General features: G+C 42.2%; 1 protein-coding gene and 1 long non-coding RNA gene across 4 annotated transcripts; one reads left to right on the top strand and one right to left on the bottom strand.

Annotated features, from left to right (window-relative positions):
- Positions 1 to 5,548: 5,548 nt before the first annotated feature.
- Positions 5,549 to 7,318, bottom strand: LOC103718796 (peptide-N4-(N-acetyl-beta-glucosaminyl)asparagine amidase A-like). Its single transcript, XM_008807776.4, has one exon. The coding sequence runs from the start codon at positions 7,316 to 7,318 to the stop codon at positions 5,549 to 5,551; it is 1,770 nt and encodes a 589-aa protein (XP_008805998.2).
- Positions 7,319 to 9,458: 2,140 nt separating this feature from the next.
- On the top strand, positions 9,459 to 18,051 carry LOC103718048. 3 transcript variants are annotated; one of them, XR_003387822.2, is made up of 5 exons: positions 9,459 to 15,412; positions 15,774 to 15,867; positions 16,565 to 16,671; positions 16,828 to 16,946; positions 17,068 to 18,051. It is a non-coding gene; the product is annotated as an uncharacterized LOC103718048 (long non-coding RNA). The 3 variants fall into 3 exon arrangements; XR_005511213.1 differs by having other exon boundaries at positions 9,459 to 15,551; XR_605769.3 differs by having other exon boundaries at positions 9,459 to 15,867.
- Positions 18,052 to 25,510: the final 7,459 nt, after the last annotated feature.

Genomic DNA, 25,510 nt, shown 5'->3' with positions numbered 1-25,510 from the left:
TAGGCCGACCAACGAGTGGAATCTCCCGAGGCTCGGCCCTCGGATGCCTGGCTAACCCGATGATCATCCCGGGAGCAGACTAGCCGGAAGCCCCGACCGGTCGCCTCGGCTTGCGCCAGCCTTGGCCGACCAACGAGCGGAATTTCCTTGAGGCTTGACAACCCTCAGATGCCTGGCTAACCCGATGATCATCCCGGGAGCAGACTAGCCGGAAGCCCCGACCGGTCGCTTCGGCTTGCGCCAGCCTTGGCCGACCAGCGAGCGGAAGAATTTCCTGAGGCCTAACCCTCGGATGCCTGGCTTAGCGCCGGAAGAATTTCCTGAGGACTAACCCTCGGATGCCTGGCCTAGCGCCGGAAGAGTTGCCTGAGGCCTAACCCTCGGATGCCTGGCTCAGCGCCGGAAGAGTTTCCTGAGGCCTAACCCTCGGATGCCTGGCTTAGCGCCGGAAGAATTTCCTGAGGCCTAACCCTCGGATGCCTGGCTTAGCGCCGGAAGAGTTTCCTTAGGCCTAACCCTCGGATGCCTGGCCTAGCGCCGGAAGAGTTTCCTGAGGCCTAACCCTCGGATGCCTGGCTCAGCGCCGGAAGAGTTTCCTGAGGCCTAACCCTCGGATGCCTGGCTTAGCGCCGGAAGAATTTCCTGAGGCCTAACCCTCGGATGCCTGGCTTAGCGCCGGAAGAATTTCCTGAGGCCTAACCCTCGGATGCCTGGCTTAGCGCCGGAAGAGTTTCCTGAGGTTTAACCCTCGGATGCCTGGCCTAGCGCCGGAAGAACTTCGGGAATCAAAAGTCAGCAAGAAGCAACCAAGAGCTAAAAAAAAAAAAAAAAGAGGACGAGGGCGAGATGAAGAAATATTCAACGTGCATTAATTTTCAGGGCCGAGGCCCATACAATTGGGCAAAACGCCGACATACAAAATAAAAAAGACAATAAAAGGTACAAGAGGTCAGCTTGGAGGAACTCCCGGGTCGGGAACGCCGGGCTCGTCCGCGGGAGGTAGGGAAGCAGCAGGAGAACCAGCAGGCGATGGCGCCGGAGAGGAGTCCAGGAGGGAGATCTCGCTCAGGTCAACTTCGGGATACTTAGCCGACACCCTTGCCAGGCCCTCCTCGAAGCCCAAGGTGAAGGCTTCGGCCCCCGCGTCCGACGCGTCATGGACAAACTCGTCAGACTGGCGATAGGTCCGCACTGCCTCCGACATATCATGGGCGAACTCGGCGGACTGGCGATAAGCCTCTACCGCCTGACGCCCGATTTCCGCCCTCTTCTCGGCCAGCTCCGCCTCAGCTCGCTCCATAATCTGAGCCTTGGCCTCCAAGACCTTCGCCACAATCCGGCCTTCGGCCTCAGAGGAGACCCTCAGCAGATCAGCCTGAGCCTCTTTATGCTTCGCCTCGGTAGCAACCCGAGCGGCCTCGGCTTCCTTCAGGCGCGAACGGAGCTCTTGGACGTCCGTGCATGACTTCTCCAGGGCCGACTCCAGTTCGCCTAGTTTGGCTTCAAAAGAGCGGATTCGGTCGCAGGCGTTGTCGGCAGACCGCTGGGCCTTCTCCCACCGCTCTCGATAGTCCGCGATCTTCCGGGACTGCTTTTCAGCCCGTTCCTCCGCCTTCTTGACCCTGCTTTCGAGGCCCGAGGCGGCTTTGAGTTGCTCCCGAGCCTCTGACAGTTGCTCCTCCAGGGCGGCGAAGCCGAGTGCCCGCTCTTCGGCCTCCCGGAGCCTCGCCTCGAGGTCCCCGGTCGTCCTGCCTGCCGCAGCCCGGCCTCCCTCTTCCATTGCTTTCAGCCGGTCCTCGGCCTTCGCCAAAAGCCCCGCCTGTTCCTTGTAGCACTCCTCCAGACGGATCATGTACTGGGCGAGCTAAGAAATAGGAAAAATAAGGGAGTCAGGCGGAGAACAACAGAGCCAATAAATGGTGAAAGACGGCCAGAAGAACACTCACCGACATGAGACAGACGCAGCTGGCGGCCCCAACGTCAGAGACATCCAACTCCCGGACCCGCCGACGGTCCTTCTCCAGCAACACTGTTTCGATGAGATTTCGGGCGCCATCGGTAGTGAAGGCAGACTCCGATTTCTCCCCGGAGCCGGATGGTGGTTCTGCAGCCTTACCCTTATCCATCGCCTGGGGAAGAGTCCGGCTGATCGCGCTCGGGGCGGGGGTCGCCCCAGGAATTGATAGGGTCCCGCTCGGCCGGGGCCTCGGCGCGCCCCTCCTCGAGTCATCAGGAGCCGACCGAGTCGAAGGCCGGGTCGGGGACCGATCACGTCCGACCCGTCCGTCTTGAGCAGGCTCAGGTGGCACCTCCGGAGTAGCGGCAACCTTACCACCGGAGGGCTGATACAGCGTCAGCTGCCGGTCGGTGCCCACGACATCTCCCTGACCGGTGGGCCCGGACTCGTCGGTCGGCATCGGAGGTATCTCCTTACGGGACTTCTTCGCCGGTGGGGCCCCGCTCGGAAGAGCTCGTTTCCTCCTCCGGACTGCTTCCAGCAGGGACGCCCTACCAACAGCCTTCGACTTCACCGACCGCATGACGTCGTCGACCTCTGCAAGAAGGACGGGATGGTCAGGGACTGAGAAACCGAAAGGAAGAAGGAACGAAAGAGAAGAAAAGAGCTAAAGAAACGATGGCGGACTCACGGTCGGTGGGGACCGAGCTCAAACCGACGTTCACCAAGGTATCCTCAGAAATAAGGCGGCCCACCGGGGGAAGCTGGCCCTCGGCGACCAACCCCTTCAAGGCGGCGACGCCCTCGGATTCCTCCCTCGACAACTTCGACAGGCCAATTGGGGACTTCACCGGCGTCCCCCAGATTGCCCTGATTTCCCAGGAGGGGTCTGCATCAACGAAAAAGAAGCGCTCCTTCCAGTGGTGAATGGAGGTAGGACCCTCCTTGACAAGGCCGCACCCTCGCCGCGCTGCGAAGCACCACCACCCTTTGTCCTGGGGGTGGCCGCTCAGGCCGTAGAGCTCCCAGAAAACGTTCAAGGTGGCGGGAATCGCATGCAAGCGACAGAGAACCTGGAAGACCGTCAGAGCACGCCACGAGTTCGGCACCAGTTGCGTCGGTGCCATTCCTAAACCCCGGAGCACCTGTAAGACTAGGTCTGAAGGGGGAAAGCGGAACCCGGCCTGGAGGATGCCCTCATTGATGGCGATCTTCCCTCGAGGAGGATGAGACATCCTCTCCTCAGGCCCTGGGAGCGTGACATTGCAGGCCTCGGGAAGGTGGTACCGAGCCACAAATCCGTCTAAGTCCTCGGCGACCAGTTTTGACTTGATGCTATCTGCTCCCACTTCGCCCATCCCTAATGGCCAATCTACGGTCAGGACGGGGTCAAGAAGGAGGGAAAGGCCGGAACGACTGGGGTGCACTAGTACAAAAAGAAAAAGTATGAAGAGCTCAAAGTAGAAGAGTGGGAAACTCACTTGAAGAGGAGGAAGAACGGCTCCGAGAGCGTCAAAGGAAAAGCAAGCGAACGTTTCGGCGGCAACAATGGTAGCGCAAAGGAGAAACTCGAAAATGTCCGTAAAGAAGAAGACGGACGGGGGAGGGCCCCCGATTAAATAGGCGAGAGGGCAAGTGACACCTCGATGACGCCAGAAGACGCCTGGCCGCCGAAGGGTCGCTCGCACCCCAAAGGCGAATCGACACCATTAAGGAAGGATGTCCGCCGAAATCCTCAGGTTGCCAGGTCAGCAGCAACCGCCATACGCCATAAAGAAGGCGGGAAGCTTGAAGCGCGCGCGCCTCTCCGAAGGATGGCGGCAATCTCGAAACATCACTCCCTTCACCTGTTCCCCTTCTGGTTCCAGGCTCGGAAGTGGGGGGCTACTGTTATGGGGGAATTGAGCCGCCATGCCCCACGTGATCGGCACGCGTATCCAGGAAAGCTACAGCTGCCCTATGATCCAGCACTCCGACCCCGAGTCGGACCTCCTCGGCTCCGCAGCCCGACCCCGGGTCGGCTGCCCTATGATCCAGCACTCCGACTCCGAGTCGGACCTCCTCGGCTCCGCAGCCCGACCCCGGGTCGGCTGCCCTATGATCCAGCACTCCGACCCCGAGTCGGACCTCCTCGGCTTCGCAGCCCGACCCCGGGTCGGCTGCCCTATGATCCAGCATTCCGACCCCGAGTCGGAGATCTTTTGATAACGACAGGCTATTCTCCAGAGGCACGCCGCGGCCTCCTGCTCCACTACTCCCTGCAACGGCTGTACCCGATGCTGCCCACGATCTCCTGTATCAACCGTACAAAGCGGAGCTCCACTACGCCCTGCCATGACCGTACCCAGCGCTGCTCCACGACGCCCCGTAACGGCCATGTCAGTGGCCATTCTATCGTGCCCCACGACGACAAACCCCCCTGAGAGACCTCCCAGCCAGGTATATATGCGGCTGGGGGGAGAAGGGGGGGGTAAGCAATACCTCCCAGAGCACTCTCTCCCACTTGTGATTATCATCTCTCCTCCTCCAATCTCCTCTGACTTGACCGTCGGAGGGCCATCACCACCCTGGTGGTGGTGCAAGGCTTGTTTGCAGGTTCCTTGGCGGAAGGTGGAGCGCAACCAGCACCAACCAAGACAACTCAGGCGGAACCCCGTTCACACCGTCGTGTCAATCGTTCTCGGTTTGGACCACCAGCAACAATTATTAATCGAGTTTGAAAGTGATTTGCAGCCTACTTATTTTGATGGATCTGAACTTGCATCTGAAATTTATTTTTCTTATCAAGTTTGGATGTGGATATCCCACGGATCGAACCCAAGTTTGACCCGTTTATAAATGTAGAAAATGTGAAGTTACAAGGTCTCATTCTAAAAATTGGCCAAATCCAATTGATACATAGGCTGCAGTAACTAAAAAGGGTGCAGTATCTAGGCACAAACCATCAGCATTCATTTTTGTAGGTTTAGCACTGGACATTATCCTCCCACGTTTCTTGCTAATGTTTTTTCTTTTTATCCTTTTCTTTTATCATAATTACCTTCACAGTCTCATTAGTTGAGAAACAATCATTCGTGTCAACCACAAGGCACAATTAATCTTGGTAACATATCTGAATAATAATAGCAGAAATGTGGAGCATATGAGTTTGAAGGCCCCTCTCTTTGAAGGTTCATGCCCTTTCACCTTGCGTGGTCTGTTATACTGCGTGATGCCCAGGCGGGTCCTTGGTCGGCTGGGCAGGGGCGTAGTGACTTAAGTCTTTGTACCAGGCGCGTTCTAGATTTGGCCCAAAACAAATTCAAGGTATAATACAAGATATATAATATGATCTCTATGACCCAGTTCGTTCTTTTCCCTGTCTTGTTATCCTCTTGTTCTCTATTTGTTTCTGTGGTGCACCACCGACGTGGTGCAAGGTTTAATTTCTCGGCCTCATCTGACCTTGTCTCCTTAGGTGGGATAAATTTTTTTTATGCTGATGTTTAGGAACATAAATATTTCTACTTCAATTTAGAATAATACAATATTGAAGTTTAGGATTATATCTTAAGCTGGATGACTGAAAGAAAATGACCATAGCAAGAGGCATCAAAAGTGACCCAGACAAACCCAGGCCTGCGCGGCGGAGGCCGCTGCGCACGACGCGCTTGTGACGTCGTTTTTGACCGCACCACCGGCGGCGTCCACCGTCCGGAGATAGCAAGTGTTCTCATCTCTGTACTTGTAGGATGACTTGGTGCTCCCACCACCCCACACCGGCATGCCATCATGCATCAACACCGTCCCCTCTGCGTCTTGCCGGTCCGTCAGCATGCTCGTGCTCACCGCCATGTTATCGTTCAATTTCAGCACTTCCTCCAGCTGGTGGTACAGCCTCGTGTTCCGGAGCACCGCCCCTCCGGCCGCATTCACCGTCGACGTCTGCACCTGGAGCGGCGCGTCCATGAAGAGCTGCACCCGCCCCACCACCTGGTTTTTTCCTCTGTGCACCCCCACCGTCATGGCCTCCTTGTTTATCATCTCCACTTGTCTTACTGTTCCCCTGTTCTGGACCACCACTTGGCTCTTGAACGTCACCTTCTGCCTCACCAGGGTGGTGACATTCCCTTTGGACGAGCTTACCCATCCAACGAACCTGAGCAGCCCCTCGGCGTCGATCTCCGAGCTCCCATCCTGGTTCCTCCACTCTGCTTGGGGGTTCACTCTCAGCGGCGGCGCTCGGTAGTCCACCAGCATCGCCTCCACGGCGTCCGACCACCGGTCGACCCACAGGTGGAGGTTGGCGGTGAGGAGCCAGTAGGACTGGCTGTGCTTGACACCGAGCCCGATTTCATGTGGCTGGCCGTCGACCACAAGCCCGAGGAATGGGGTCACCTCGAGGTCGTAGGTAGGCATGTCGAAGGCTCCGATGGCGGCGACCGGGGACCAGAAATAGGGGTTGATGGATCCTGGGTATATGACAGCGAACGGTATGTGGCCACCGACGAACTTTCCGTCGATGGTCGCGTACAGCTGGCGTAAACCGCCGTTGGCCCTTGTCTCGCCGAGGCCGCCCTGCAGGTACTCCGTCTGGAGCGGGTTGGCATACCAGAACTCGTCGTCGGCGTGGTAGGACGCAAGGATCTCCAGTACTGCACGGTATGTGTTCCTGGGAATTACGACCGAGGCCGTTGAAATGTCGGAGTTGCCGCTGATCTGGAACCAAAAGCTGCTGCCGTTGCTCGCCTTCTCTTGCGAAATGGGGATGACATGGTCGGCGGGCTCGCGGTAGAGACCTTTAACGCTTGGGTGACCATTGTTGATGGACTTAGCAGACAGTGCTCCACGGTAGAAGTGGAGAGAGACATTGGCGGTGAAGACGCCCGGGGGTTTGGAATTGGAGTTTCCAAGCATCATGGAGACGGTACCGCCGCCGCCACTGAGCCGGCGGAGGAGGGCGGTGTAGCGAGTGACGTCCTTGTGGACCTTCCAAAAGGCGCTGTGGTTTATAGTGAATGGAGTACTAGTCCGGAGGATCTCAGCGCCGTCGATCCAGACAGCAGCGATGCGGTCCTTCTGGACGGGGACGCCGGAGGCAGATAAGGAGAGCTCCAGCACGACGCGGGTCCATGGGGCGGGGCAGTCGACGGGGTGGGTGTAGTTCGTGGTGACGGGGGAGGTGCCAACCGTGCCGGTGAAATCCTGCTGAAGGACGAGAACAGAGCATTTCGGGGTCTGGCTCGGGAGAGCCGGAGGGAGTGTCGGGTCCAAGAACTCGAGGCTAGCATCTGTGGCCAAGGTTCCATGGACAGAGGAACAGAGGAGGAACAGAGGGAGGAATAAGGAGGGGATTGAGAATTCCCTGTGTTTGAGATGCATCTCTTATTCCTTCCTTTCGGACCTATATTGACACGGGAATAATGGCTTGTTGCTGTGAGACAGATCATTGTGAGGGTTGTATATATAGGGAAGAATTGCATTACCTGTTGATTGGTATTGCAGAGAGGGTTTAAATGTGTATCATGTTTATTTCTGCCCTGCTTTCTATCTTTTTTGACGCAGGAACAAAGAATGGTAGGAATAGGATTCTTCAGTGCCATTTCGGTTCTCTTTCATCCGGCTATTTGTACTATGAAGCGGGTAACAGAATCCAAGTGAAAGAATTGAAGAAAGAGAGTGATCAATCATTTATATTATTTTATTCGTGTTCTTTTATTCAGTTAGCAATTTACACGAGCACATAGTAGGCACATGCACCGCGTACAATTATTAGTTGATTACAAGCCTTGCGTCCTCTGATGAGAACAACCATCGTATAATAGCTGATACGCTGCACAACTTGTAATCATTTGACATGAACCGAGGGATTATTGACAACTATGGAAGAAGTTTCAAATGGTTTCTGTGAGGACTCAGATAAATGTGATATGTGGTCTAAAAACATCGAGGACCGCATTAACAACGGCTGGTGATGGTGTTATTTTTTTTTTATTTTTACCATTGGCAGTTAACCTGCTCATTGTAAAGATAGGCATGATTTGAATAATAGGCATGCTTTTCATCTCTATAGATATATTGGTTTGGAAAAATGATATTCATCATGTCAAATATGGAAGAACATAACCTTGAGGGTGGCAATCGGATCGAGTCGAACAAAATACAAATTGGGTTGGATATACGATATATCAAAAATTTGTCAACAGAAACTCGACATATTTATTAAACATATTAAAAATTCAGATTCAAGTCTTACCATTTTGTCAAACAGGCCATCTATCTTATCCACAGTGTGTTGAAATAATTTAAATAGGTTAAACGATTAAGCATTCCACCCCCAATCATGGTTGCAAGTCTCTCTCATTTAGATCTGAGTTAAAGCAGATATGAACTTGGTGTAGTATCCGATGATTGACCCACTACACGGGTTGTACCCTTCTCAACACTGGATGCTGAAACAATGGCAACTTATTGAGCACTTACAAATGTAAGTTTGATTAGCCATTGCTTTTCCTTCCCCAATTAACACCGAAGACTGAGGATGCACATCAGGCTCCATCCCTCAAGCAACTCAATTTTGCCACTAGGCCCTTAGCGGTGCAAGTGAAAGTGGGTAGGCTTTCTCAATTTCATATAAAAATTATAAGTTAAGCATTTGTTCGTAATTTAGCATTTAAATATTCAATAGATGGTAAAAAAAATTCCAAATGGGAGTGTGGCGGTGAGTTCCATATGCCTATCTATTTATCTGTACAACCACATGCATCAGATGTATTATTCACTTGCTTCGTCCATATTGTTTAATTTGGTTAACTTTATGCGATGCTTGTAAGTCAGAAAGTCATAAGTGATGAGTTATTAAACCAGGGAGCTATAAGTAATTTTTTTCTTCACACACACGTATACATAATGAAATGGAGTTAGCAGGTGTGCCAACTTTATGGAAAACATGTAAATAGAAGATTTTTAGGTAATTAGCCGTTTAACCTGCTAACTAAAAATAATTTTCCCCAACACTCCATGTAAAAACAAAGTGGGTCAATTTTCCTTTTTAAGTAAAGTTTATAAGAGATTGCTAAATGAATTTTTGCATGGTCAAGAACCTAAAAATATTTTTCCTCAAGATAATCCAAATAAAGTAACTTGTTAGTTTTATATGGTGCTCATAGCTAAGATTCATCGTCTTGGCATCGGACATGTACCGCCCTATCTTACTAATAATGTATCGGTATGATACAAAATTTTTTCGTCGTACCGAGTGTTAGTATCGAATTCGTTCGATGCATATTGATATAGCGAATTATGTTGTAACTCAACAGCTCATAAGTAACTAACACTTGGTGGCTTGATTTGGAGCTTGCTGACTTACGGACTAATAAGTAATTTATTATTCAAATAGGGTGCTAGAAATAAGTTTCTTTGAAGCACCCATTTACCAAATGAAGTCGGCAACGTAATGCAGGTTTTATATTTACGTATAACCTCTTGGACGCTAGAAATATCGCGTACGAGTTCATAAGATTACGACAATCGCTCCTTCCCCACGCTTCCTGAAAGCGCCCCATCTCTCTCTCTCTCCACGCCTCCCCCCCGGTGCGCGTGTTCGCATTCGATGCTTCCACGATGTAAAACGAGTTTCCTTCTAAACCCTAGATAAAGGCTCTTCTCGCAGATCCGCATAGGCAACCCTGGAAGAAGGGCTTCTCGCAGGCATCTCTTTGCCTGATTATATTTGTCTCTCTTGCTGATCTCTCTGAGTTTGGAATCTATTTTTCCTCCTTTTCTTTATAATGCGTATGGTTGGTATTTTCTTCGATTTAGGGTTCAATATCATCCAAACTAAGTAAACTAATTTGATCGGTGCTATAAGTAAATTTAGGGCTTGATTTTTATCTTCTTTTCTTGAATTTTTAGAAAAAAAATCCAGGATTTAATGTCATAAAAAGCTTAATTTTTAGCATTATTTCGGTGAATAGCAACAACATTTTCGGTAGTTCAAGTGTAAAAGTTACGACCTTCCTTCTGGGCTTTGTCAATCCAATTGTTTTCTTTTTTGAGGTAGTTCTAGAAACAAGATTTCCATCTCGAAAAATTGATTGTTATTTGATTTTGAGAGCTTCTGCAGGGCCCTAGGCCCCAAAAAAAAAGCATTTTTCCTTATACATTTCTGCTCTTAAAAATTATATATCTCCGCCATATGCTTCTTCCCTGACATCATATGTACTATAATTATATTGAAGGCAAGTGAATAAGGATACCCTGGTATCGTATGAGTTGATTTAGAATGCTCTGAAGGCCTGTTTGGAACATTTTAGAGATGTTATTATTGGAGGGCTAATATAGAAATCTTGATTGAGATTTTGGGAAGAGAAACCACCAATTGGAAGAGTAAGCTGGTGAACTTGACCTCCTTAGGTGAAGGATGCGTCAAACTCCTTGCTTATCTTTTAGTAGGCAACGTTTCCATCTCAAGATTCCAAAAATGAGTTTTAATATATGGAGGAGTGTTCCAAATGGAGTGGTAAAGGCTAGTGGGACGATGCTTGACTGCAACTTGTCAACTGAGTAGAGTGCGGAGGCTTGAAAAGGATGTGCCGGGGGACAATGAGTTTAAATTTTCATAACAGGGCTTCATTGGGGGAATGACTTTGAGAGATTGGGGAACGAAGAGGGGGATTCTTAATATAAGTGTGGGGTAAGTATTCTAGTCGATAGAGATATTGATTGGATTTGCAGGATGTGTTCTAATGCCAATTCTGTTTTCAGAGACATGACTTGTGCAAAAAGAGCTTTTCCTGGACTGATTCTACAGTACGGTCACAAATTTGTTCCCATACCCCTGCCTGCCTCTAGCCTTAGCTCTTTTTTTTTTGGGGGGGGGGGGGGGGAGCTAGTAGGAAACTGGGACTCAATTGGGTTGAAAGCGGGATTTGAACTTGAGTCACTGGTGTCCAACTCCTGGTGAATTTACCAACTCAACCATTTTGCACGTTCCCTCTGGCAAGTACATCTTCTTGATCTAATTTGGAATAAGAAACCTAAGCATTTGCCTCACCAATAGGCTTATCATCTGGTTGGATTTACCTTGGGGGCAAGAGCATAACTGGCATATACTTTACCCCGCTTAGTTTCTTTGTAAATTTAGGATGTGAAACTTCTTCCAAGTAACACCATCGACTCACAGCATTGGATAGCATGAATAATTCTTTGCAATTGATCTCTTTATTTTTGGTTCATTAGCTCATTGCATAAGATACATAGTGGTTAGTGTGGCTCATAATTAGTGCCATATAGCACTTGACATACACTGATGGTAGGTCTCATGTTTATTTGTTCTAATTAGCCATGAATATATAATATTGCTAAGGAAGAATATCGACATAAACCATGAGGTCTGGGGTGTACTGCCGCTCGGTTGAAGTGCATATGTTAGAATCTGTCATATGTGTGACATGTGAGATATAACGCAGCCCAACAATCAGTGCTTGAGGGCTTATTTGAAGACTTATATAACCGACTGAAACAAGTATCACACCGAATTGATAAAGAAGATATGTGTATATGTGCATGCATGTGTTGGTTGTTTTGCTGCCGCTGCGGGCAGGGGGTGGTGGTGGTGGCAGCGGATAGGCAAAGGTGTCCTACATACTAATGTTTTTGTAACATCTGAATATTCTAATAAATGGATGGAATTAGATCAGAATGACTTGATGTTGCAATAACCTATTAGTGTGATATGGTTTTTTAATCTAATATTAGTCTCTTATATTGCATGTTGGAGAATGGCATATATAGCATGATATCCCTGACTCTCAATATACAATTCTATATTACTTTCTTAGAAAAGAATGTTTATTGGACTTAATCTCTCTCTTTTCTTGTGCCCTATCCAGTTCCTTGTGCTACTATGAACTATGGACGCAAATTTTTGTTTTTTGTTCCTTCATTCTCTTTCATTCCCTCACATGCAGAAAGCTTCTAAGATTTCACTTAGGGCTGAATAGTTGCTAATTGTATGTAAATTTGTGTCATTTAAATACCCAGAGTAGCTACAGCTGTTTTTTGGTGAAAGCATCCGTTAGCCTTAATACTAAGTCTTTTTGTTGTATGCTATTTTATTAACTCTTTTTGCCTGAATAATTTAATTTAGTGATGGAGCACTATCTAGGACCATGACAGGAGAACCAATGCTGTGGGTACCAGTGTCTTCTGCAAGCTGATAGTTACATCAATTTTCTTGGGTTTGAAACAGGTCAAAGTACCCCCCCTTCAACTATTGAGGAAGCTAACAACTGAAAGGAACTTCTATTATGACAAATCTAAATGCAATTCATAAGATCCATTTAAATTATCATGAACAAAATTAAATATATTAAATTTTCACAGCTTATAAAAGATAATCTGCGGTTATCACCAAGTCACCTAACTTTCACAGTTATTTAACAAAGCTTGGATTTTTCTCGGTATGTTGAGTGGCTAAAAAATGTTTCTGGAGAGTTCTGAATTCATGCAGCATGCATCTAAGGAAAATCAGAGGTGGAATCTCAAGGCTTGAAAGATGGTCACTGGACATAGACTTGCATCAAAACAACAATGAAGAAATGACACATGATATCAGGATTAATGCATAGAGCAACTGATAAATGGCCAAAAAAAAAAGATTTGTAGGTTCTATCAAGAGAAGCTGAGCTTTGTGAGTTGAACAATACCTCCAATAGTTGTTAAACCAGGACAAGGAAAACCACACTTAATAAAGATAGTGGAAACAATAAAAACTTTGCAAATGTTGCAGAAGTATAGATATACCAATATCTGATGGTAACATAGAAGAATTATTGGAAAGCTATGGGAGTGTTTTGGTCTGTATAAAACTAGATTACCAAATGATTTTATGAAATCACGAAATTTTAGAATATCAGAAAAATATCTGATATCAATTTATTGATGGCATGGATATTAAGTGATCAGCTCTTCTCCCTTTTATGCTAAAGAAGGCCAAGCATCAAGACTATACTACAGGTTTGGTGTCACTTGGAAATGAACTTGGAGAGAAAAAAACAATAAATTATCCTTATTGGTAACTTGTTGGTGTCAAGGGGAGAGTGGGTCCAATGATTCTATGAACATAAAAGACATACATATAGGAGCACTAATTACAAAGAAACAGCTCAGGTGAGTGCAAGAGTCCCATGCATAGGGCCACATTTATTGACTTCTGATAATCATATAGAAGACTGAGGGAATCTGTGCTGATAATCTAAGAATCATGTAATGTTGTAAAAGGAAAATTTTTTGAGCATTACGCCAACTGATAAAAGTATAAAATGCAAGTTTAGTGGAAATGAGGCTCTAGTCACAGTTTGGTGCCATGAGAGACTATGGAGTAATTGATGCTGTTTGCCTAGATTTACTATTTAAGTTAGCAAAAAAAAGTCAGGGCACACATTCTCATTAAAATTAAGTGATGGATTAAACTGATGTGTTACCAGAGGATTGTTTATCGTTTTATCTAGTGAGAGCATGAGACTTGTGGAAGGACTGATACTGTTGTAATTGTTAGGATGCATGGAACTATAATGAACTAGTGGCCAATCTGTCCCATCTTGTTATTTGTGGTTGACTCTATCATTCCTTTGCGTGATAAACTATTAGGCAAAGTTTCTTCTTTACCTCTCTCACATGCAATGCATCTGGATATTTTTGGGCTTCCTTTGGTCTTCTTGCTTACTCCATGACCCTTGCCATAACAAAGCCATCTCCAATTTCGTGCATGACCATCAAAGGACGATCAATGTTAAAGAATTCAGAACTATAAGAAATTATTTTATGCCAATCTGCCCCCACCTGTTATTTTTGATTGAATTTATCATTTCTTTTATGGGATACACCATTATTCATATTTTCTTTTAGCTTTTCCTACAGCAATGTTCTAGGTATTCTTGGGTTTTCTTTGGCCATTTTCCTCAATTTGCAACTCTTGTCATAGCAATGCCATTTGCAGTTTTCTGCATGACCGTTAGAGGAAGGTCAATGTGTAATCTGATCGGAGAGAAAGAAGAGTTTCCTCAATCTGCTCAACTCAAATCTCTCAAAAAAAATTAAAAGGCAAAAAAAATGACGAAAGTTGGGTGTTCGTCCTCTTTCTTTCATTGATGAAGATAAAATTGTGGTACATGGCCTCTATTTATAATGATGAGTTCTATCCTTGCACAATTTCAGTTGGATTTTTCTCGTAGTTTTAATAGAACCCACTTTCCTAAATTAGACATGATTAGTAGAAATAAACTCGAAAAAGCTAAAATTTTACTGGAGGTGGATCTCAACCTTCTACATTAACTGCTTTCTGTCGCTTTACTTGATTCTTCTGGACTTGGAAGATACTTTCGGTCAAAGCCTTTCCTGAAAAAAAATTCAATCTGATTTGCCTGTTTTGGAGCAAATTATATCTTACACTGTGTGCACCAATGTGGCCGTGCACCACGCTAATCACCGCATCTCTTTCTTGTGGGCCAATCATTAAGACGAGCGTATGATGAATGGGGTCTATAGGAAGGAGACGCGGTGATTGGCGTAGTGCACAGCCACGTGGTGCTTGCGGTGTAGGATATAAGTTCTCCTAATTCAGGGCCCAATGGAATTTGGGCCTGATCACTAAGTGCACGGTCCCCTTTAAGGGGCAGCGCCACATCGTAGATCTCGAAATATTACCAAATTTTTAAAAAAAGATCATCTCAATCTGGCATCGTACGACCAAGTTATAACCTCCAAAAATTTGGCATACGATTTGGCTTTCTAATATGGTGGATCTCGCTCCTAGACCCTGTCTAGCCTTACCCATAGTGGCCGAAGTGGTCCACATCGAGTTCAGTGATCCTTTTGGATCAATGTGAAGGATTTTGAAAGTCTTGCTTTGACATATGATCTGGTTGTGGATGTGAAGCATCACAAAGAATTTATAACATTAACCTGTATATAAATTTGAAAGTTCAAATCAATACTTGTGGAGCATCAAACATTCTGTTGGCTTGGCTAGGAGCAACTATTGCAATTGATGGCCTTGCTGCAACCTTAAATGAAACTGGTGACTGTTATTGCAAAACCTGTGGTATCTTAAGCCAGAGAAGCTGAAATGGACAGGTTTGGGAGCCACAAGCTAACCAGGTGACAGATCATGATCTGGGTCAGTGTCATACTGGTTATTCTAGATTGCCGAGAAGTTCCATATGAGCTTCTTGGCTGTCATTAAAACCATCTAGTTAACAATATTAATAACAACTTATTGTTGCTAGCATGGCAGCTCTCATAGTCATCATTTAACTGTTGCAAACAGTATTCTGGAGATTGTTTTTTGCCAGTTAAGGACTTGAGAGTGGATGGGAACACATAATTTATGTGGAGTCACTGTGGGACTACAGAAGCTTGGAAACATCTGTACCAATCTAGAGGGCAGCTGAGCATCAAGGAACTTCCCTTGAGGTATTGTCTTGCATTATTAACTGAGCTGCAGAAAATTTCCTGGCCACCCTGGAAGATGATTGGTCAATCAAATAGATCATAACTGCTCAACTCATGAGCTGGACGGGAACATACTGTCCCCCCCCCCCCTTTTTTTTGGGTATGAATGTAACATACTGTTTTTTCCCCTTTTTTTTGGGTACGACTATAGGTTTTAGGTTGATTATTACAATATTAGAATGTTACAGCCAACCCATTTTAGTGGAGGGGCGCGCTATTTGTTTACACCCATTAGTTTGTAAGGGTGAATGGTTGAATGGTTCAGAAAAAAAGATCTGCTGAATGGTTGCCTGTTGCCTAATGAAAGTAGTTCCATCTACAGCTTACCGATGAAGACATTGGCCAGCTGGTGGGGCAAGACGGACCATTCACACGCACAAAGTTGTTCAAAATGGAGCCAGCCTACCAATTGTTCTGTAAGCTGGGTGATGCTATCTGATCATGCTGTTATTTTGTTGCTTTGATGTCCATATTTTGATGTATATATTTTATTTCAGAATGATGAACCTTTCAAAGTTTGTGACTTCTTACCTTCCTTTTTTTAGCAAACATTTGTTACCTTCTTCAAGCTTTGATTGCTTTTAAATACTCAGTGGCAATGCTAAACCTTTTTCCGCATTCTTTGGAGTAAAATTGAAAGGGGGATGCACTATGAAAGAATGACTCTCGGTGATTTCCCAGTCGTTTTGCAGTAGCTATATGAAAGTGTTTGCGGTAGGGGCTTCTCAGGAAATTTAGCGTCAATGCCAAATTGAGAGGCCAATGCACAATAAATGCTGGAGTGGCCTAAGTTGTAGGCAATGAAAATTTTAGAAAAATTTATGCTTAAGTTGGATGATCAGTAAGTTCCTCAAGTAGGGTTGAGCAGCAACTATCAGGAACTAGAGTAGATTGAGAAATGTTATTATCCTCTGGTTGCTTGCTTGCTTGCTTTTTTTTTTTTTTTTTGGCAAAATGGTGGCAAGCCACCACAAATGTAATGGCCTTATGTTGGCTAACTGTCTAGTCTCCTCAAATTGGTCTTTTTTTTTTTGTGTTTTTCTGGTTCATCTTGCATTAATTTTGGAAGTTGCTGGTGATATTAATGTTGCCTTTTTTTTTTTTTTGGTTAAGAGCCTTTGGAGCCTTTGGGTAGAGGAATTTAGCTGCTTAAGAAGTTTTGACATCTGGCTGCTAATGGACATCAGAAAGTAAAGGGAGTGAAAATGTGTAATTTCACAGTACATATCTAAACTCCCTGCTTTACTTTTTTGGAAAAAAACATAACTTATTTTTCCTGCATGAGTTTCATGTTTTAATATACCATGTATTTATAAGATAAAGAGTTATGATATTGATTACTTGCTAACAATCTGATCACTGTTTGATTCACCCAGGATGTGGCTGTCTCGGACTGGTGTCTAACATGGAGGGGTTGATGAGTCGGGCCTCACCTGCATGCAACCAATCACCAGCTTCCATGTCTTCCTGTAAACTGAGCAGCGGTCGGCAACAGGTGATCTATAACATTTTCCATAAAATAATTGTCGTAATGCAGTGTGACTATATGAAAACTAAGTTCTGTATAAAAAACATGGCAATGTTTCTCATTATGTTTTTCTGCATTTGATCTACAGAACTTTACTTTGTTAAACAGAAGTTTGAGGTGACAACAGATAACAAAAGTGTTTCCAAAACAGAAAAATGCGGAGTTCAAACAAGACCAGAATAGAATGAAGAGCGGTGGTTAGGGTGATTGAATTGACCTGCCACTTTTGATGCGATGGTGATCCATGAACCTACAACAAAGTGGCGGGGAACATGAGGGAGTACAGTGGAGCCGTTTTGAGGACTTCTCAGAATGGTGGGGAAAAAGGTAGCGTTGGTAGTTGGACTGTTGTTATTGAAGAACATGGATTCAGAGAAGGCTTGAGTACGTACCAGTGCATGTAACCAGGTGGTTTGATTTGAATATAATGAAAGGAGAAGGCTAGGGGAATGAGGGAATTGAAATGGGGGACACTCTAAGTCTAGGTGGATTCGTTAAGCTTTATATACATTGTTGATTTTTTTTCCTATCAGCTTGAGCTTTTAATATTTAGCAGTAAGTTAATATGGTATTGGAGCTCAGGTTACCAATACACAAATGGTGGTAGATTCAAGTCGATGGTGAAAGAAAGGTTCAGATAGCTCCAATATCTAGGTCGTGGTAGATCATAATTGTGAGAGATATTTCTCTCTCTGATCACCTGGGGATTTATTCCTGGCTATCCACTTGATCTGTGTTCGCTTGAATTCTGCATCATATGGCAATTGGGAAGAACAGAGCGGCCTTATTTTGATAACAGTCACCAGCTCTATGGATGTCTTGAGCACACAAATTCAGCTGTTTCAGCCATGCACCAACAACATCGATGGCAAAATGGCTGAAGTAGTTTCTTTACTTGAATCTCTCCTCTAGCTTTACTTGTTTCTAGTATCTGGTACATTTAACTTACCCTCTCTTTGCATTTCTTTCTTTTCTAATATCTTGTACTTCCTTGATTTCATCATCTTAATGAAATTTATGTGGATCACACACCCTCCCGTTTCTCAAGCATCAACGGGAGGGTTATATGTCTCCTGGACTTCCCATGTTCAGCGGCAGTGGTGAAAACCATGCCATGTTGCTTTGGTATCCCAATCCAATTTTTAGGCAGACACCCCAACCTAAGGAATTGAGACCTTCGCACAGTTCATATATAAAATATTTTTAAAGGACGAAGTGCAGTTGACTTTGTATTCATGATTGAGCTACTTTAGATTAAAATATAAACAGAACTTCTTTCAATAAAATTATTGGAGTGTCTACCTTAAAACAATAGCTAACAAAAGGAAGGCCAATAAATAAAAGCCTAAAGATCAATAGATGCAATATTATTTACTCTGCCCTTTGGTTAAAAGAATGCAAGCGAATCCTATGTTTGTCATCTACAAGGCGGCTATATATCTCAAGTAGACCTTAATGATTACGAGGAACAACATACTAAAAGTGACATGTATGTGTAACTGAATTATTCCTCTTTTCATCTTGTCTTGTTACTTTGTGAGAAATTATCTTCTTCCAAAACGTCCTTCAATGTAACAACAAAGGAAGCTTCAACAAGAAAGAACTTTGGAAGAATCTCGAAAAATAAATGATAGAAATTCTTTTAAGCAGTCCGGGTTCGTTCTGCATAGGATTATATATGTTTCTGCATTGAATTTAGTATAAGATAGAACATGTTGGAGCCCTAGACATATAATTAAAGAACCAATCAGTCATAACCTCTGTAATTATCCTGTATTCAATATTCAGATGCAGGATAATGGGGGCATTGATCTTGATAAACAGCTTGTGGTAAAATGATGTTCTTCAATGTCTAAACAAAAATTAAAGGACGGTAAAAAAAATCTCTCTCTCCTCACACGCCTATACCAACAAATTTGGTAAAATTAAGATCAAGACATTCTAAGAGAGCCGGCTTATCCCTAGGCTAACTGGCTAACCTCAATACGAAATTTGCACTTGTTTTTTTTTTTTTTTTTTTATGGATCAATGCGGGAAAATCTAAGATAACTAGATCAAATGCGAAAATATCCGACCTGCTTCAACTGCATGTACCAGCATAGCTATGCATGTAGCTAATCACAGCCGCTGGTTTTCATCATGGCACGCCAAGATGCATGCCCGATGAATGAGGCCTCTGAAACCGGTTAGTTATTGGTTGTGTGCACGGCTACGTGGTGCCTTCAAATCCTCATGGTCTGTCCCTTGGCAGCTCCAATTTACTATTATTGCATGGGATCCACCACGCCCGCCCCATCAAAGGAGGCAAGTATCGTGCAAGCGCACATTAGAGCCACAAGGTCTTGTCCACGTACGATGATCCTTGCTCTCCAACAAAGAGTCAAAGATCCCCTCGGTGCATCAGTGTACTGCTTTATCTGGACATTGTGAGCCATCTTGGGTGAGGCGACCGTAGAAAGTGCAAGGACTGAGGAGTGCTTTCAAAGGAAATCTCTGGGATGTGCAAGTGAGTAGGCTTTGGATTTCGAATTCAGGGCCCTCCTCCCTCCCTTTGAGTTGGTTTAACGCCCATTCCCAAGCGCGGCCACTGAAAAGGGCTTCAAGAGCAGTTGGGACGAACCATCGAGGGGTCCAGGTCGCAACCGTCCGATGCTGATCGGAGATGCCTTTGTGGCCCCAGGCCCAGTGGTGGCCCGTGAGTCCATAATTTGGGTTGGGACATGGCATGACCGCAAAGGACAGCCCCACTTCCCTCTTCTCATTCAAGGGGGAAAAAGCCCAACTTGATCGATCTCCTTCTGCCGTCGGACCCCATCCTGCACAGCTCTCAAAGCACTTCCAACTTCTTCATTCATCCATCTGCATAGATCTTGAAGCGACCATGGCACGATCCAATGGTGGATCCGTGCGAAGAAAGAAGAATCTTTCTTTCTTTCGCATGAAAGATACAACCCTTGTCCATAGCTCAAGCTTTCGGCTAACGTCAAAATCATGGTGGGCTTCCGTTAGTACATTTAATTTCGACAAAACTTGAGTTCACTGTTCACACGGTTTTGGCGAGCGGCCGGGATTTCTTAAGACTTGTATTTTTATGCAAACAAGTCTTAATTTGATTCTTATTACTGAAGAAAAGTACGTCTTGTTTTGCTTATTGTAAGTGGGCCGAGATGCAGCTCACTTTATCTAAGTGACCTTTGTTCTCACCGGACCAAAGTCACTTCATGTGTTTGAAGCGAAAAAAAAAAAGATTTCATTTCCACCGTAAGATAATTATTCCAATTATATCTTAATTTCATAATTAAAATTTATTGTATTATTATGCAACTATATTAGTTTATGTATAATTTTAGATAGAAAATAACAATTTTTTTGATCGAAATGGAAGGGCGCTAAGGTTCCTTTGTTTCTTTTGTTTGACAGATCCTAATCTCCACTCGATTCCCTCCTAAGAAGGTGCTCAAGGTGACTTAAAATTCTAGAATTGACAAAAGAATAATATGATTCTGAATATGATATTTGTGATGTCCTATTGGATCACTTCCCGCTCTTCATTTATCTATCTATTTATTTATCTTTTATGAGCAAACTACAAAAATCATTTTTAAAATTAAAAATAAATTATATTAATATTTAATAATTTGAAAAAACTATATTTATCTCATAAAATTTATTTTTATTCAACACTGCAATCTATAACTTAATAAAATGTTTGTTAAATCATTAATTTTAAATAAAAACTAGATAGTATATTTAAGAAAATCAAAAGTAATTAAAATAATTTTAAATGATATAGTAATTATTAAAAATATAAAAAAATATGTGCATCTTGTATTCTTACTCAAAAATAATTTTAAACTTTATATGAGATAAATAATTTTACCGCGGCCGGCATGGGATGTAAATGGTTTTATAAGTTTCTGTAATTGAATGTAAGTATAAATTTTATAAGTTTTTGGATGTAAGTTTAATAAATATAAATTTCATCATGATTCCTATAATTTATTAAAAAAAAGTTGGCTCGATGACCAGCCAATGGAAACTCGCTGTCTGGCCAAACCTTTGATTGCTAGTTTGACACCTTGAATGATTGAAAACAAACGATTATGGTAGGGCCGGCTGCCTTTAAAATATAAAATATTAAAAGAAAGGAAAATAAGAAAAGTTTGGCTTAAAGCAATGGAGATTAATATTTCTCTTTCGAGTTTTATGAGGTCGGAAGGAATTATTTGGCAGCCGTAAGTGGGGTGCTTGCTTTGGGTTCGTTTGTCTCTTTCTGATAAAAAATAAAAAATAAAATATCATTGGGTACCCTAGCGAATGATACTATATAATAATAAATTATTTCATGCATCGTACGATGTCACCACCATTACCAATTCTTAGGGGGCTATCATTCTGATCTTAAAAGCATATTAAATTAGGATGGTGAAGGGTCTTGCCTATGCCATCAAAAAGATGCTTCAATCTTCTATTGTATTATTTAGGCTCCAAAAGAGCTTTGGGAGGACTAAAAAAATATTTTTTATCTCTCTAAAAATATTTTTTAATTTATTTATTAAAATATCATAATATGTTAAAAATGTAGTTACTAAACAACAAATAGCTTTCAGTTTTTTATAAAAACTCTCCTTCAGAAAACTCTACTTCCAAAAGCTCTACTGCCAATAGCTCCTCCAAACAAGATCTTAATCTCCCTCTCTCACACACACATGTACATACAAGTTTTCTGCGGCAAGCAATGCTAGAAGAAACACGGACGGGTTTTGTTGGCTAACAAATATATATATATATATATATAAAATTTGGTTAAAGTTAAGTCAAAACTAGTATACTTATAGAAATAAGTTTTTCATATTTTATAAAAACAAAAACTTAAAAAAAGCTACTTCTCATGAGAATTGAGATTTTTTTCAAAATTATTTTAAGCCATCAAATTTATGAATTATTTTTTTATTAAGAATATAATAAATATTTCACACAACTTTCTTAAAAAAGTAAATAGTCAACCAAACATAAGTAACTCTGCAATGTGCCACTTTTTTTATTGTCGACTAAATGTGCTAAAATCATTTTTCTTAGACATCATATTCTTAGGAATTAGCTTTCTAAAAAAAATTCTGATAAGAAAAAATTCTTTCCACGAGCCAAACGAGTCATATATGGTAAATCAAAATATCATATAAAAAAATATAGAAATAAAAAGATTTAGTTAAACTTGAAAACTTCCTTTACATCATGCGGGTAAATAATAAAAAATATTTTTATCAAAATTCTTAATTTTCTGAAACCTTTTTCAAGCAACTAAATATACCATAACTAACCCTTGTTAGTCCAAATAACAATCCTAAAAAAACAGGATCAGTTACCAAAATTTTTGCTTAGAGGGACCAAAACTCAAGCAACCTTAATCTTCATTTTTTTTTCAAGGTTATTCATCTGATTTCGTGTTGATTTTTAATGTTCTCATTCTTTTGGATGAAAATTTGGAATTAATTGTCTATCACTCATTAACAAATTAATTGGCATGCACTGGTTCAAAATAAAATGGTTTTGCGCTCTAAATGTTGAACCAGAGGTTTGAAAAATCTAACTTTGGTTTCGGTTTTGGCTAGTGCTGTAAAATTTCTATTCCGGTCGTTTCAGAAATTTCGAAGTCGTGCCTCAAGTTTCGGAGCTGTGAAAAAAATCTAAAAATTTGGAAAAAAAAGACAAAAAAAGCTAGAGAAGTTATTAAATAATATTTTTGGATTTTTGTTAATGTTGTATAGCCTCTTTTATTTATGTGGTTTCAACATATTAGACCCGTGCTAGTATTTCATGCAATACAAGTGAAAATATATTGCTACTTTTTATTGTGAACATATTATATATAAAATAACAATTTTTTCTTGAATTTAAGATGTTAACTAGAAAGTTCCTTTTATTTATCAATTTAAAAACTTCTTAGTACCACCAGCCCAGTGCATTCAAATATTTTCTTATTTTCTACTATAACACAAATACATTGATTTCTTATATTTTGAAGTTAAATGGCCATTTTTTGATTATTTATATGCAGATATTAAAAATATTAAATACCTTTAAATTGTCTTGTATTTTGTTTTTCAAATTAGTCTTTGAAATATGTTGTAATAGAATTTTCCCCTTTTTTTTTGGATTCCTCGTCCCATCAAGGTTACATCATTTTCTACCCCATCATTTAACTCAAAAAAGAGAAAATCATTAAAATCAATATTATGTAGACTATACATTTGGAAGAATAAAAATAACCTTTATATATTATAAATATCAAAATTATACTTAAAAAATATTTAAGTTGATTTGGGTAGTTTCGGCCGAAACCAGTAAAACTGGACTAAGATCAAATAGTTCGAGCTGAAACTAGCTGAAGTTGGCAGAAACCCTGTGACTGGGGTTTAGTTTTGGTTTGGCTAAAATATCCTCTATGGACCTTCAAGGCTTCAACAAACTAACAAATAGAGATACAAACAAAAGCAATAATCAATAATCTAATTAATGAAATATTAATCAAGCCATGTTTTAATTTCACATATTGGAGATAACGTTTTTGAGATTTCTTCATGCTAAAAGCCTATCAAGCAGGTTCTACTTTTGGATTGGATGTACATCTAGGGTCCACTTGTATTCTGAGGTTTTATATAAGGCTCGCACATCGTCGGTTATGTTCCATACCATGATTAATTTCAGTAAACTTAGAGCCGAGCCATTTCGCAGTCCACCATAACAGATAGGAAGGCAAACAAATATGGAAGATTAAAATAACCTTAGATGCTTGCTACTTCTAACAATAAAACCAAAATGCAAAGATTTTTTTTTTTTTAAATTTCTCAATCTTTTGTATGACACAAGAACATTGCATTAGAAATATTGATCATTTCTTTCTTTCATGCATTAAATGCAAAGTTTCAAATTTCACTTTAAGATACTAGTATTGGTCATTTTTACTGATTTTCTTTTGAAAATGGTGCTTTTGTTTTTTTTTTTTTAATTTAATGTTGATTAAGGGGGTTTTATATAAAAGTTTAGGATTTGGTCCAAGAGAATAACCATACTTGATATAAATTAGCTTGACTACTACAAATAGATCTAAACAGAATCCAAAAGCAAGATTTGTCGCATTAAAATTAAATTACATATAAAAACTCCAAAGACCATAACTTGTTTGTTCAAAATTTGAGCCATCTTATTTTTTTAATTGCTGGTAGCTTTTCAAGACCTACGATACTATATCAACTTTAAGTGGTTTGACCCGCATAGCGACCCAAGGCAAATTCCTTTAATTGGACCATAACATGGGTTAGTCAAAGTAAAAACTTTATTTTTCAAAAATAGCAGCTAGAGTTGAAGACAAAATTTGATATAGGGCTTGGGATATATCTCCTACAGGTTTTCTATTTTTTATCATTATTTTCATGATTTATATTTATTTTAGGAGAACTACAACTTTTGTTAAGCAGAAAAGAAGTTAAGTGCATGCCATGCATGTGGTCCATGAAGCAGACCAAATGATCCATGTCTCTATAATAAATTTGAATCTTCTGTACCAGTGAATGAATTATCTACAAACTTCACAGTGTACGCGTTCACATTGTAAAAAGAATTGCATGCAAACTTATACTTAGTAGATTTTTATGTACTGGCCGTTTCTTGGCTGTATATTAATTTGACTCCTTCCGGATTGATTTTTTGAGCCAATCGGTGCTCATTCGACCTTGGAGACTGCCAACGATTCGAATAGTTGAGATTGGAGAAAAAGTAGCAGCCTATATATTTCTTTCATGCAGCAAGTCAAAATACATGCGAGTGAAGGCCATTTTTTATGGCTTTGCACTCTTCATTTGGATGCCTAGATTAAGGTGAAAATGACGTCAAATATATTCCTACAAGGTTTTAGTAAAGAAATAAGAATTGCCATACCCTGACGAAATGAGTACTCTTTAATTGCTTTGAGCCCAATAAAAAATAGAAGAGCATTCGGTCGTAGTCAGGAAAATCAATCACGAAAAATTATAGCAGACAATTAAACATTGAAGAAATAGTTTTATATGGCACAAATATTCAATTGCTTAGGTATGGTTAGTTGGTTGCATCTCTTTTTATTTGAGAGTGATCCGGTTGATTCTAACCCCAGTGGGGGGCATTCACTCCTGTCAATTTTTTTGAAGAAGAGAAGCCAGCGCAAAAAGAACCTTATCAGAGAACAAGAATTTTTAAGTGGAGGTGAAGGAGTCTGATATGAGGACCGATGCTACTCAGAATCAAATCTCTAGCCTCTGATATGAGAGGATAATACTATCTAATATAAGTTAACGCTCCTTGGTGGTGGCACTTCTATTATATTTCTCAATAACTCCTCAAACATGCTACAAGTGAAAAGAAAAAAAAATAGAATAGTTTGACCAAAATGCATGGCTTGACATTGTTAATTAATTGATGGAATTAGCAAATTAGTTTTGGTTATTATTTACAAACTAGTATATAACCTGCGTGTGATATAGTTTTTTTCATCT

This window comes from Phoenix dactylifera, chromosome 3, assembly GCF_009389715.1.
Source record: "Phoenix dactylifera cultivar Barhee BC4 chromosome 3, palm_55x_up_171113_PBpolish2nd_filt_p, whole genome shotgun sequence".
NCBI classification, from domain to species: Eukaryota; Viridiplantae; Streptophyta; class Magnoliopsida; order Arecales; family Arecaceae; genus Phoenix; species Phoenix dactylifera.
The sequence above is the reverse complement of the archived record's forward strand: the minus strand, read 5'-3'. Positions and strand labels throughout refer to the sequence as shown.